This window comes from Podarcis gaigeae (assembly GCF_964106915.1).
Source record: "Podarcis gaigeae genome assembly, chromosome: 15".
Taxonomy (NCBI): Eukaryota; Metazoa; Chordata; class Lepidosauria; order Squamata; family Lacertidae; genus Podarcis; species Podarcis gaigeae.
Window position 1 is genome coordinate 21,651,518 of NC_139692.1, and position 14,707 is coordinate 21,666,224.

General features: G+C 45.1%; 1 protein-coding gene across 5 annotated transcripts in view; it reads right to left on the reverse strand.

Annotated features, from left to right (window-relative positions):
* Nucleotides 1-5,579: 5,579 nt before the first annotated feature.
* Nucleotides 5,580-14,707, reverse strand: part of NECTIN1 (nectin cell adhesion molecule 1) — a 196,260-nt gene continuing 187,132 nt past the window's right edge. For 2 of the 5 annotated variants that reach the window (XM_083714052.1, XM_083714049.1), the window contains one exon: nucleotides 5,580-8,164. In XM_083714052.1, coding sequence (XP_083570178.1) covers nucleotides 7,943-8,164 — 222 coding nt within the window. In that variant the 3' untranslated portion in view covers nucleotides 5,580-7,942. The remainder of the gene's footprint in view (nucleotides 8,165-14,707) is intronic. The other 3 variants (XM_083714050.1, XM_083714053.1, XM_083714055.1) reach the window with 2 other exon arrangements.

Genomic DNA, 14,707 nt, shown 5'->3' on the forward strand with positions numbered 1-14,707 from the left:
ATCACTCATGGAACCCACATGTATAGATATCTGAATATGTTGTTTCAGCTTTGTGATGTTTCTTCTTCTTCGGGGCTTTCTCTATCCCTGGGCATCTGCCCTCTTGTCATTTGAAACACATACGCCCCTCTTGGGGACCTTTCATTCATAGAGCTAGCGGCACGAGCGAAAAAATGTTCTAATTGCATATTGATCGAGGTTTGTTCAGCGGTGAGTCTTGTGTTTGAAAACTGGGCTAATTTTTTCTCCTGCTGAGATCTCAGGGAAATGTAAACCAACCAGAAATGCATGCTGCACATCCTTTTGTCTCTTCACAGGTTCTCTGTGAAATCACCTAGAGGTCAATTCCAGGAGTGGGGAACCTCAGGCTTGGGGGCCAAATGCAGCTCTGAAAGCCTCTCTAGCTGCCCTTCAGGACTTTCCCCAGGCCATACCCTTCTCTGGCCACACCCCCTCTCCCCAGACCACATCCCTTATCACCTCAGCTAGTTTTGAAAATTTCATTAAATTAGGGCCACATGAAATTTGGCCACTGGTCGCATACAGTCCATGGACCACAGATTGCTCCCCCCAAGGGCTATGGCCTTCTAGAGGCATACCTCTCAACTGTCCTGGTAAAACTGGAACATCCCCTTTTCTCACATGTGAGCTCAGCAGCCATTTTGGGTGTTGAAATCTCACCCCCCCCAAAAAAGGCATATTTTGGGGGGACGACTGTGGCGTTTGCCTCGTAGGTGGGTCATAAGGAAAGGGTTAAAATGAGTGTGATGTGATTGGCCAGTGGAAACTGATAGGAGGAGTTATGGTTAGAGGGGGAGTTGTGTGCAGTTGAGAGTTGGGAGTTGAAGAAGGAAGAGGGAGGATATAAGTCTGTGGGTTGGTCGTGTTGTGTGGTGATTGAGTGAGAGGAATTGTTAGGTGGAGTCAGGTAGTTAGTTGGGATAATCAGTTTGAAGTTGTTAGGAACAAATAGGACAGTTAAGGAACTAAGATTAAGAAACTGCCAAGAAAAATTAACTGAAACCATAAGCTTGTTCATGCCTATAAAATAAACTTGATTATTTGTTAATGTTACCAACTGACTGGACTCCGTCTGTACCCGCGAGGAGAAACGGGTTGGTGTCAGTGAAGAAAGCAATTACAGTGCTGGCACAGTGTCAAACGTCTGGGGCCCCTGTGTGTTCGCCACAAAGACAAACACACTGCACCCCAAAATGTGTGTTTCTGGGCACCATGCTCTTATGTAAGAGCACAGCCGCCCTCCCCAAGTTGCATCTTTCGGGGTCACAATCTCACATGGGTCACATGACTCCTGGAGATGCATGGCCCAGTTTTTCATCTTGATGTGTTGCAAAGTATGTGGAGGCATATCTGATACTGGGATGCACAACCAAGGAGAGAGCTATTGCTTGAGAACAGAAGGTTGGACTAGATTGGCCTTGGACCTGATTCCATCTCCCTTCCTTCCTTTTCCCTCTGCTTTTCCCCTAATCCCTATCCCTCTGCTTCTTCCCCTTTCCCATTTTTTCCTCTTCGCTGACTTCAAAATTCCTGTCATCCCCCCCCCCCCCAAGTCCTTTTCCCCATTCCAACGCATCTGCTGCTGCTTCTCCCCTAGCCTTGATTAATCGGCGGATGTTTTTGCATAAACTACTTTTGGCCACAGCTCAGAGCAATGCCAGGAGATGTTTGATCACCGCTGGTGCCACCGGCAAGAGGAGTCAGTACTGGGCCACAGTGATTCATGGGCATTAGTGGAGCATGTAATTAAATGGGAACTGTCTCCCTTCCCTGCACTATTGATGGAGGAAGCCGCGGCTTTCACAACTCAACCCCTCCTTGATGTTTTCCATGCGGCGTGTCAGCACCAGACAAGGCCTGTCAAACATCACCTTGAAGCAAAGACGTGTGCAACACGCTCATCAATCCAAACATCTAACACTTCAGGAAGCAGGCTTTCTCTCTCTTGTCCTCCCTCATGCTCACACATTAACTCCTTGCAGGATGTCAGCTAGGAGGCCGGCGCCACAACAGAGTGTCAAGGGCGGGTTTGCACATTCTTGAACATCACTTGATTTCTTACCACTCAATCATTCCACATGTCAGCCTGATTCGCACATGCAAGGGCATGATCTGCATTCTCTAAACTGAGTTATGCTCAAGATTGATCCATAAATACATGTTTCGATCTCCTGCAAGTGTGTATGGACCACTGGAGAAATAACAGCCCAGGAAGAGTTTTCATGTAACCCTTTCCTCTTTGCCTTGGTTTTGGTGGGGAAAGTTCACACATTCATTCATTAGTCTATCTACTGTCATGGCTGTTGAGCAATCAAGCACATGTATGAATCGGACTGATATGATTGCTAGTGATTAGGGATGTAAGAGACTCGTTTTCCATTTTGCCCTGTATTCGTTTGTATGCAGCGCTGCTTCCATTCCATTGCAGTTTGTCTTCCAGCAAAACCTGCATCGTTCTTCTTGCCCCAAACTATGTTATTCATCTTGCTGTTGGCGGTGGCGAAGTGATGTAACTTATGCAATCTACTTAATTAATCACATAAATTATATTGTCGTTATGTTATTCCACCAATTCATTTCAATGCAAAGGAAACACAATCAATAACGTATAGTTTGCAGACTGAAAGCAACAACAGCAATGAATATCGATCTTATTCTCTGGATTGATTTTTATTCTGGGCGCGGGGCAAATAAGTGTGCGCTGTCAGTTTCTACTCCTGTTTCCATTTTCACAGGAATTACCTGACATCCCTCCCATTTATGGGTGGGAACCAAGTTGATCATAACACAACCTGGCTGAAGATGTGCAAAGTTATGGTGACTAATAATAATAATAATAATAAATAAATTTATTATTTCGACCCTACCCAACTGGCTGGGTTTCCCTAGTCACTATGGGCAGTTTCCAACAAAAGATTAAAAATACATTAAAACGTCAGTCATTAAAAACTTCCCTAAGCAGGGTTGCCTTCAGATGTCTTCTACCTGTAAATGTCATATAGTTCTTTATTTCTTTGACATCAGATGGGAGGGCGTTCCATAGGGCGGGTGCCACTACTGAGAAGGCCCTCTGTCTGGCTCCCTGTAGCTTCACTTCTTGCAGTGAGGGAACCACCAGAAGGCCCTCGGAGCTGGACCTCAGTGTCCGGGTTGAACCATGGGGGTGAAGCCACTCCTTTAGGTATACAGGACCAAGGCCGTTTCTCTCCATAGTGCTCAGTCAATGATGGGACAAGGAGGAATTACTGCTTGACAGGGGTGCCAACTTGAATAAAATATTGTGGGAACCCAGGTAAGCCCCTTCCCCACATAATCAATCACATGATGGAGTGCACACACACCATTTGAATGGGAATTCATATCAATTTTGGGGAGGGTCCCCCGGCCCCCCTCGGGTTACATAAGCTTCAGGTTACATACGCTTCAGGTTACAGACTCCGCTAACCCAGAAATAGTACCTTGGGTTAAGAACTTTGCTTCAGGATGAGAACAGAAATCATTCTCTGGCGGTGCGGCGGCAGCAGGAGGCCCCATTAGCTAAAGTGATGCTTCAAGTTAAGAACAGTTTCAGGTTAAGAACGGACCTCCGGAACAAATTAAGTACTTAACCCAAGGTACCACTGTATTGTGGGGCTGAAGCCCCCTCAGCCCCTGGGATTTGGCTCCTATGGTACTTGATGCTTTCGAACTGCTAGGTTGGCAGGAGCAGGGACCGAGCAACGGGAGCTCACCCCATCGCGGGGATTCGAACCGCCGACCTTCTGATCGGCAAGTCCTAGGCTCTGTGGTTTAACCCACAGCGCCACCCACATCCCTTTACCAACTTAGGTAACTTCAAAAGAGTATTGGAGAAATAAGACTGCCAATGGTTACTAGCCATGATGGCTATGTTCTACCTCTGTTGCAGGCAGGAAATGCTTCTGAACAGCAGTTGCTGGAAACCATACAGGGAAGAGTAATCTTGTGCTCAGGTCCTGCTTGCAGATTTCCCACAGGCATTTGCCCGGCCACTGTCAGAACATGATGCTGGACTAAATGGGTCATTGGCCTGATTCAGCAGGCTCTTGTGTAAGAACATAAGAATAAAACAGCAGCTTTATCAACCTGCCTGAGAGTGACTTCAGAACTTTCCCTATCCCCATCCCTCATTGTACAGCAGACATGGGGAAGCCATGGTTCTCCAGATCAAGCCAAGCTACAAGTTCCATCATCCCTTAGCATTAGCCTTGATAACTGGGGCTGATGGGAGCTGGAGTCCAGCAACACCTGGGGGAACATGGGTCTTCCATCTCTGCTCTGAAGGGATCTTGGCCACCATTTTCCTTCTCTCTCACACCTGTGCCTAATCCAGAGGAGTTTGCTTTTCCACCTAAATTTCTCTTCCATGGAATCTGAGTCTGAAACCCAAGTTAGAGAATTACTGCTGTTGTTACTAGAATATCTGAAAGCCCCTGAATAGTTATGTGATGGTGTGTTGTGAATCAGAGGTCAAGATAGCCAGCAACTGAACACCAAGTGACTGTAGAAAATCAAAAATTTGCACAGGATGGGAGATTTGGTGTTGACCTGGCATTGATCTTTGTAAACTAAAAGACTGCAACAGGGCCAGTTTTGTAGAGGATCATTCCCTGTGCTTCAGAGCACTTCAGTTGTTAAAGCTTCTTCTGTGCAAGATGACAGTTCACATATTCTGCCCTGCTGATGAACGTTCTCTGCACAAAGGTTCCCAGGTCTATTCTTCCCGTAATAAAAAACCCAGAGGTTCTCATGCCATTAGCAAACACACATGGATTCTCATGGATCAGCCTGAAATGGTGACAGCCTTTCCCATCCTTGTTTCCATGGATCAAGCTCTCAGCCAGTCTGCACCAAAGTGTAGTTTGAAATCTGGTGGAATAAACTCACCTACTATTTCTGCTTTATTTAACTCAAGAGTTTTCCATTGACAGAATTCAGAGTTATGGGTACCCAGGTGGTTAGCTGTCCAGCATGAGGCTTGCCAGGTTCCCTGTAGTGATGTAGCAGCAAAGTCAATGGCAGGCAAAGGAGCCACTGGAGTCACAGAGGCTGTGAAAGCCTATTTACCAGCTCTTTGCTCCCCTGCAAGAGTAGCACGGTGTCACCGTGACATCAGAGCAGGCCAGCCAATGGCTCCAAAGGTGCCTCAGGGTTTATTAGGGGGTAGGTTTGGCAACCCATCAGACTGATAAATGAGTCAGATGGGCAGGGTTTAAATATTATTATTATTATTATTATTATTATTATTATTATTATTATTATTATTATTTCCTTGGAACTGTGGCAATGCCTCTTCCTTTGTCTGGATAGAGGATAAAGAGAGGTGTGTGTGTGTGTGTGTGTGTGTGTGTGTAGAAATGGTTGCTCCACCCACTTTTGCCTCTGGCTCCACCCACCATTGGCATGTGGCCCACGGAAAATTGCCCAGATGGGAAAGTAGCCCTTGGGTTGAAAAAGTTCTCCCACTCCTAGTCTATATCTCAGAGCAAGTAAAGGAATGAAGGCAGATACATACCACCAAACAAAATACCCCGAACAACTTAATTCAGCTGGGATTTAATTTTGGGCCACATATTTAAAGTGCTAACATATTTTCATTACCCCCCCCCAAAAAAGGAACATTCCACGCCATGGCCAACATAGGCCTTACTAACAACAATAAATATTACCACCAACTTTGGGTGAGGAAGTGCATCACTCCCTTTTCTTTGCTCTGCAGAGGGTCTTGAGGGGGCAGGAGGAAGCCAACAGCACCATTTGTCCCGATATTCACATTTCCTCAGATGGCTCACCCGCCTCTTGCCTTAGGCAGGAAATGACATCACAGCTCCAGGCAATGGCTCCGAACTGGAAACAGGTGGTGTCAAGGAGTCAAGAGGAGGTGCCGCCATCTTGCTTTTGGTCTCATCACCATTGGCTTCCCATTGTTTCGTTTTTAAGCTTGCAGGAAATGGCTGAGGTAGTGTGAACACAGTTTAGCTTGTGTGTCAAAGGAAGGGGGCGGTAAAGCTAAACATCAGCATGGGGGAGGGGGCACAGGGGAGAAGTGAAATCCAAAGTGAGGACCTAAAGTGCATGGAAAACAACACGGGGATCCAAAGTGCATCAAGCAATGTTAGCCTTCTTCAACCAAAGGTACAAAAATAAATGTTGACTCAGCTAGGTTGTGACAGCCTCCATTGCACTGTTTCCCCTGGCAGATCTCCTCTAAGTTGTGAGACCCTTAATACCGTAAGGGCAGAAATATGGCTCATAAGAGCAAATGATCACTTAGGGGTGGGTGTGCCCTTTGCCCTGATGTCCTTGTGGGTCACTGGCAGAAGGGCACACATAGCTCACCCCATAAGTAGGACGAGAAGATAATCCCAACCATTGACACATCTGTTTTCATAAATGCATCAATTTCTATTTTCTTCGGCACTATCCAAGGTGCTTCATGATTTTTCTTCTTCCTTGTGACCTACTCTTCTCCAAGACTTTGTTTCCTCCACCATCCTTTCTTCAGCACCCCCTGTCACAGGACTTCATACCATCCTATTGCATGTGAGCAAAGAGGTGAGGTGGAGATGAATGTCCTTATCTATAACACTTGGAGGATGCAGGAAAATACACATGTGTTTTCACGCCCACCCACACTTTGAATATAACTATGCATATCTATATATCTGAGAGAGATACAAATGTACAGTCCCAAACTTGGGTTGTTGCGGTGTATAAAACTGAGACAGAGAGGAGAAAAAAAGGGAAAGAAAATGGAAAAAAACGTCAAAGGTCTGATCCTGCATTGGCTTTCATCCTTTGTTAAAAGCAAGGAGGTTACCTGAAATCATTCATCTCCACCTGCCTGAGTTGATTTGAGAGTTCCAATCAAATTTGTGCATAGCAAAACGGGGAGGCTGTTGATTCCTGAACTAAACTTAAAAGTTATAGATGCATTCCCCCCCCCCCCTTCCTAATTCAAGGCTTTTCCTTTTGGTCTTAGGTTAAAGGAACGTGTTTCTTTAAATCCACTTTGCAAAACCAACCAGCATTTTCCTTTTGAAACCTCTGAATTGACTGCCCCCTGGGTTAAAAGGAAATAATCAGGTTGCAGGAGGGCTAAGGGACAGGGACCATTTCTTTCACATGGCTATTCACTGGAGTTTTCTTTGCAATGACCTTTGCCTCAAGCTTTCATGTCATGCTTTGTTACATTTCTGGAAACAAGACCCATGAATGAATGGGCAGGATGCAGACAGGGCTCTTAAAGTGGGAAGGTTCTTCGAGGAGTGCAACAGATTGCATTTGGAAGGAAGACAAGAGTCCCAACCTTCAGGACAGGTGTTATAGCAAGGGGTTACGTGTAGAGTTAACTTGGAAGTTTAACCATAGTGCAAAATTGTGTAAATGGAAAACAGACGGTGGACATTTGAGCAAGAGGCACATTCCATCCAGCAGAGGGCAGCAGTGCATGGACACACCAAGCCTGCATGGAACGGAAGCCCCAAGGGGTCAAAATTAGATGGGGTTGGGAAAGAGGAAGATGTTCCTTAACAAACAAGGCAGAGGTTACAGCACAATCCAATGCATGTCGATTCAGAAGTACATCCCGCTCTGTTCAGTGAGGTTCACTCCCTTGCAACTGTGTTTAAGACCGCAGCCTTAACCTAACAACGAAAAGTACAAATGCATTGACACTTTTCAACAAAAACAGTAAAAATAAGAAACGATGGATAGTAGCGATGGGGAGAAACCGGCACTCACACACAGACATCACACACACAACCCAGACACAATCCCCAATAGCTGGAGGGGGTGCAAGTGGGTGGGTTCAAAGGCCGTAGTTGATGTGTGATAGCTGGAAACACATGGAGATTATTTCTTTTGCCCCTCCTGTCTTCATTGCTTTTCTGCGGGGTTCTTTTTAAACATACTGTTCTTTGGGACAGATGTACGGAGCCCTGGAACCGGGAGGTGGGCAGCAAAAGGAAGCCTCAGAATGGCGGGATGAGTAGGCGTCTTCTGGGAGATATGACAAGGGACTATAGACATATGGTATTCTTGCCAGGTACTGGTCTTCACGTGAGTAACGGCAGCTTAGGTAATCACCCGCATCCGGTATCTCTGTGTGACGCTTTCCAAAGTTCTGTGGGGAAAGGGTGGGGGGAAGAGCCACAGACCGTAAAATCACAAGTTTAAACAACATTGTAATGTAAACACAAGCCATCGCATTACCAAGGCTTCATTCACAGCATACATTGAAAGTGCCGTGATCCTGCTTTAATCAGGCACGGTTTCCCCCAAAGAATTCTGGGAGCTGTAGTTTGTTATGAAGGCTGAGAGCAGTCAGGAGGCCACCCCCCGAGCTACAAATCACAGAGTGGTTCCTCCTTCACATGGAACTTTGGGAATTGTAGCTCTCTGCAGCGAAACTCCTCAGCACCCTTAAAATACTACGGTTCCCAGAATTCATTGAGGGAAGCCATGGCTGTTTAAAGTGGCATCATAGCGCTTTAAATGTATGCTGTGAATGTGGCCTTATTCTGCCCAGCATAAGATGAGGATGGTATAAAGCAGCTTTTGCCAACCTGGTGCCTTCCAGCTGTTTTGGGGCTATAGTTCCCTGTAGATGGGAGTTGCAGTCTGAAATAGCTGGAGGGTATGAGGTCAGTATAAAGAGCAGCCTTCTCATTGCTTTATATCTCAGGCAGTTATGCCTTGTCAATTTGTTTATTTCATGTTTAAAAGAATGTAGGAACATTTCTATTTTCCACCCTTCCACTGTAGGAAGAACAACCCAAATCAACTCTGGGTAGCTCAGGGAATGCTAGAAATATCAGAATGGTTCTCTGGGTGTTAGGATGCACATTCAATGTCCTTTGGTTTTGCAGAATGCATTTAGCAGCGGTATCTTAACATCCCGAATTGAGCAGATGGCCATGCGCTGAGGGAATAATAAATACACAGAAAACAAATGAGTTTCAGTCATAAATTCGAGGGGAAAGTAGTAAATCGGTAGATGGCAGAGCAGTTTTTGAGATCATCCTATGCAGAATCCACTTCCAGATTTCCCACCCCTTCCTTTCTAAACTGCCATGATGGATACGCAAATCTGCCAGTTTTGTGATGGACAGATCTGTCAGTTTCAGTTTCACTTGGTTCCTTCTTTTACCTATCATAAGCTCAATTTTCTGTAGCACTAGTTTACAAATTTTATTTTTAAGGCCCCATGAAAATTCATAAGCCCTTTTTGTGCACATTACTCAGGATATATGTGCTTTTGCAAACCATTTCCCCTAATAGGATACATCTTTATATGTTATTTTCACTAATATATACATTTCTATGCACACTTCCCCCAAATCTATGTATGTTTGCACACATCATTTCATTGGAAAACTGCACTGCATAATTTTGAAGAACTGAAAAGTTTGAAGGATGGCTGCGTTTTTGTTTGCACACTGTTTCAGTAAGTGAAAATTAAATAAGTTTGCATTTGAACTGTGAGCTGAACTAGGGTTGCCATGTTTCAAACAGTGAAAATCAGGACAGTGCTGCCAACTGCAGTATTCTGGATACGTCCGGCAACCCTAGCTGAACTGAATTTGTTCCTTATCCCATTTTGCATGATAAAGCCTTAGCTTTGCTTTCCAGTGTTTTGCAAGTCTATCTACCACTTAGGAGTTTCAGGATGGATGGATCCAATGAAAAGAGTCAGTGTGAGACAACCTCACATATAGTCCTTGTGTTAGCTAGTCGCTACCAAAAAAACTGCAATCAAAAGGTCCAGCACTTGTGTGGTCAAGTTGACAACCAATCCCAACATCATGTGCAGACACACAACTGAGACCCCATATGCACCCTATATTTGAAGCACTAGGACGCCACTTTAAACAGTCATGGCTTCCTCCTGGGGACTGTAAAGGTGGTGAGAGTTGTTAGGAGACCCCTATTCCCCTCACAGTACTACAGTTTACAGCGTGGTTTAACCACCAGTCCCTCTTTCCAGGGAACTCTGGGAATTGCGGTTCTGCGAGGGAAATAGGGACTCTACAAGTAACTCTCAGCACCCCTAACAAACCACAGCTCCCAGGATTCTTTGAGGGAAGCCATGGTGGTTTAAAGTGCTATGATACTTCTTTAAATGCATAGTGTGGATGGGGCCTGAATGTTTATCACGCTTAAACCATTTCAAAGACTTCTGTTTCCCGATTCAGTCACCGTGATCCAGAGAACAAAAGAAGAAGAAAAAGAGTCCAACTCTGAAAAACAATTCTCAGGGGAAAAAATCAAAGAAAAATCTGCCATGTCAGTTGCTCATCCCATTTTGCTGTCTCTCTATGGCAGGTGAGTGGCACTGAACTCACTCCCTTCCAAATGAGGGCATGCTCCAAATGTAAGCTCAGAAAATGGATAATTTTTATATAGCCTCTCATTTGTATCAACCCTTCTGTTATCCACCTTTGTAAATTACTCCCCAGACCTATCAAGTGCTTTGGAGACTAGGCTGTGAGAGAAATGTATAATTTAGCAGACAATTCCACCTTTTCTATGTACTAAGCAGAGTTTGGCTACGAAGCTGGAAAACACTTGACGGAATCCATTGAATAGACAGTGCTGCTATGTAGGGCAAGCGGGAGACAATGACAAGGCAAATCTGTATCAGCAGAACATGCTTGTTTGGCACATGCAAATGTCATGCTCGCCCCTCCCCTCGTTGCTATTTCGTTCCCCACAACCGAGGCAAATGAAACCGACACGAATTAGGAGAAAAGAGCAGGAGGCGTAGGAAAGGAGGAGGCAGCAACATTCCTCTAAGTGCTATCAGCAATGGAGGTTTCCACCTTGGCTTTGGGAGCGAAGTTCAGGAGAAGGTGCACCACCCCTCGCAAAACAGAAGTAAGAAGCATGCCTGCAAAGTCTTACGTTTCCGGGTTCCCGGCCTCCTTCTGCACATGGAACGTTCATAGGATTCCTAGCCTGTGTAGCTCATGCTATTGTTTCCCCATTCACACCCACCTGTCTCCAGCTAGCAGGGACACTGTGGCAACTCTGCTTGGAAGGGGTTGCAGGAGAAGGCAAGCCTCACAGAGTTGCCACCAACAGATCCACAATGGCGGAGAGCCAATGAGGAAGCTGGTGGTGGCGTCTCTCACCCTGTTCCTTCCCTCTACTGATCTGGACCAGGAATGGGAGAACAAACACACTGTGATGGCGAAGAACAGCAGGTCCAGGGGAGCTCTTGACAGGAGGCCTCTTTCAGGGATTAGAGCCCTCAACATATACCTAACTATGCCAAGCCTTGATGCTAACGCTGCAAGGTGGGTATATATCTTTTATCAACTTTATAGTTGATAGAACTGGCAAAATGTCTCAACAAGGTCCCTGCCTGGGACTCACAGGAAGTGTTAAGTACATAGCTGTCAAGCGTCCCTTATTTGGCGGGACAGTTCCTTATCCCAGCGCCATGTCCCGCTGCTGTCCCTTATTGATGATGTCCCTTAAATAAGTTACTGAAGGTAATGGGGCCCTTTCTATGTCCAGCTGTCCTTTGTCAATAACAAATTGTTGCTTTTTTGTGTGTTGAATATATGCTATATGGTAATTTATGGACCTAACAGGTATCTAAAGCCATTTGCATGCAACAAAATATGTATTTTATCAAAGTAATTGTTGATCCCTTATTTTGGCTGCTGATCCCTTATTTTTGAGGCTGCTGGTCCCTTATTTTCAAATCTGTAAGTAGACAGCTATGGTTAAGTAACTTCCTGTTGTGCGGGTGTTGCATATGGCTATGGATGTTGAGGGAGTTGGGTCTGTTTAGCCTGGAGAAGACTGAGAGCTGTGCACAATATTCTTTTGAATACAGGAGATCTGACCCAACAAAGTGATCTTTGGGGAGAAGAAATAAAAAATTAAAATAGTCCAGTAGCACCTTAGAGACCATCTAAGCTTGTTCTGGGTATAAGCTTTTGTGTGCATGCACACTTCTTCAGGTATCTGCACACAAAAGCTTATACATAGAACAAACTTGTTGTTGTTTAGTCGTTTAGTCGTGTCTGACTCTTTGTGACCCCATGGACCAGAGCACGCCAGGCTCCATGGACAAAGACAACAGAACAAATTTAGTTGGTCTCGAATGTGCTACTGGACTATTTTTTAATTTTTTATTTCCACTGCGTCAGACCAACACGGCTACCTACCTGAATCTAGAATTTGGGGAGAAGGTTGCCTCTGGGCATGGGTTGATCTTTAACAGGAAATTGCCTTTTACCAAGTTTCTTGGGGCCAATTAGCTCAGTACTGTCTACACTGACTGGCAGTAGCTCTCCAGGATTTTAGGCATGGTTCTCTTCCAGTCCTGCTTAGAGATGCTGTTGCAGATTGAACCTGGAACCTTCTGCATGCAAAGCTTTGAGAGCCTTGTCTTGGCTTCCTATCACCTTTCTAAACACTTTCTCTTTGATCTGCATTCCACTTTCCGACTCCTTTCCTCCCTCCTTCTCTCTGACCTGCTTAGAAACCCTGTCAAGGGCTTTTGTTTGGCATCAAGGTCTTTTTGGATTGTCTTTGCTTGGGAGAAAAAGCCTGAAGGCTCAGGAAGAACACAAAACAACACCTTGCAAGCCCACTTGAGATCTGCCAACCCCACCTGCTGCCAACTTCCATGCTAAATATTTCATAATGGTTGGGTTTGGGGGTTTTTTGGAGGGTGAGAGAGGAAACCACCCTCCACCCACATTGAAAACAAAATGTCACTAATGATTTATTGATGGAACTGCAAAGTCAAATGGATTCATGAGGCAGGGAGCGCATTCTGGAGAACTGTCTGTTCTTGGCTGGATGTGTGAAGGTGGATGAATGAAGTCTAGACCTTGACTGGAGCAACGGGGGTAAATTAAGCACTGGGGGGGGGGGGAATTGGTGAGTGGAAAGGCAGGGTAGTGGGTGGAGAAGGAATGCCTTGTGCTCCTCTTATGGAATCATCCCCTCCAGGAAAGCAATATGAAAAGAGTCAGTCTGTGTGCGGTGTTTTTTATTTTATTTTTAATGCAACAAGAAAAGCTGAATGCTGAAAACTGCAATTATGCAAATTGGACAACTTTGCAGAATGTCACCTTATTATCATTTATTCTGCATAATGCATTCCAATTTGATTAATCATGAGGAGGGACTAGGCAGGAGGCTGAAGACCTACCCGCTCCTGAGCACTTGCTACCAGCTTCCGAGATTTTAGCAAACATTTTGCCACCACTATGTCCCCCGGCATTACAATCTATTTGCAGCCAAAAGGCTTTGTTTTCAGTTTTTCGAGTTAACAACAATAGTCATCCTTTACATTTATATCCCCCATTTCGACTTCCCTCCTCTCCTTCCCTGGTTGCAAAATAAATTCATTTAATTACACTGCACCTCCCCCTTAACATCTTTTTTTTTTAAAAAAAGTTCTATCTACTTTCCCCCAAAGATCACCTTTTAACTGCTTTATTTTAAATTAGTCCTGCTAATGTACTTAGTTGTTTACAATGATTCTTCAAATAATCTACACAGCTTCCCCATTCTTTAATAAAGAAAGTATCAAAAAGAGAAGGTTTTGTTTAAAGGAAAGCCCGGATTTCTCAGAAGGCTGATTTCTGCACACAATAGGTTGTAGTCCACTAAGTTCTACTCAAAGTAGACAGACTGGAAATTAATGGCCCTTGGGTAGTAATGAGTAGAAAGTTGACAACAGGGCAATATATAATTCTGTCCCCCCCCCCCCAGCTCTTGTGGGATCACTGGCCATAGTCAGTTTATATATGAGACAGCTCTGTTTATGCCATGGTTGTGTTATAATTTCAGATACTGTTCTTCTTAAAAAGATATATTATATTTTGGTAGTTAAAGATACAAATAATTTCTCTTTGGCCATGAGGATGGAGTGCTTGGCTAAGCAGAAGTTTGTCAAGTGAATTTGATTCCTTATGATTCCAGAAATCAGGTCCTGGCTGGAAGAAGCCAATTGCCGTTGGAGGCGCTGGGTTGCCCAGGTCACAGGCGAGCCCCTCAATAGCTATAGTGATCATGCATGTTATGGTGATTACATATTGATATGCAAATGAGCCCTGGGCCCTCTGGCATTTGACGGTGCTTCCAGGGTGGCCTCAGGGTGCTGGGCAAGCTGCCTGTCCAGACACAGGATAATTTTTTCATGTCAAGCTCACCATCTGCGGCCTCACACCATGAAGGTTTGTATGCAGTGAAGCCTTCATGCCCAGATATCACAGAGCTTATGGGTCTGAACGCAGACCAAAGAAAGCATCCTTCACAGAGGCTCAGGTTGATTTACAAGAGGCTAAAGGACTGGGTGGCCCTGTGGGTTAAATCACAGAGCCTAGGACTTGCTGATCAGAAGGTTGGCGGTTCGAATCCCTGCAACGGAGTGAGCTCTCGTTGCTCGGTCCCTGCTCCTGCCAACCTAGAAGTTCGAAAGCATGTCAAAGTGTAAGTTGGTAAATACGTATCGCTCTGGCAGGAAGGAAAACAGCATTTCCGTGTGCTGCTCTGGTTGGCCAGAAGCGGCTTAGTCATGCTGGCCACATGACCCAGAAGCTGTATGCTGGCTCCCTCGGCCAATAAAGCGAGATGAGCGCCACAACCCCAGAGTTGGCCACGACTGGAGCTAATGGTCAGGGGTCCCTTTACCTTT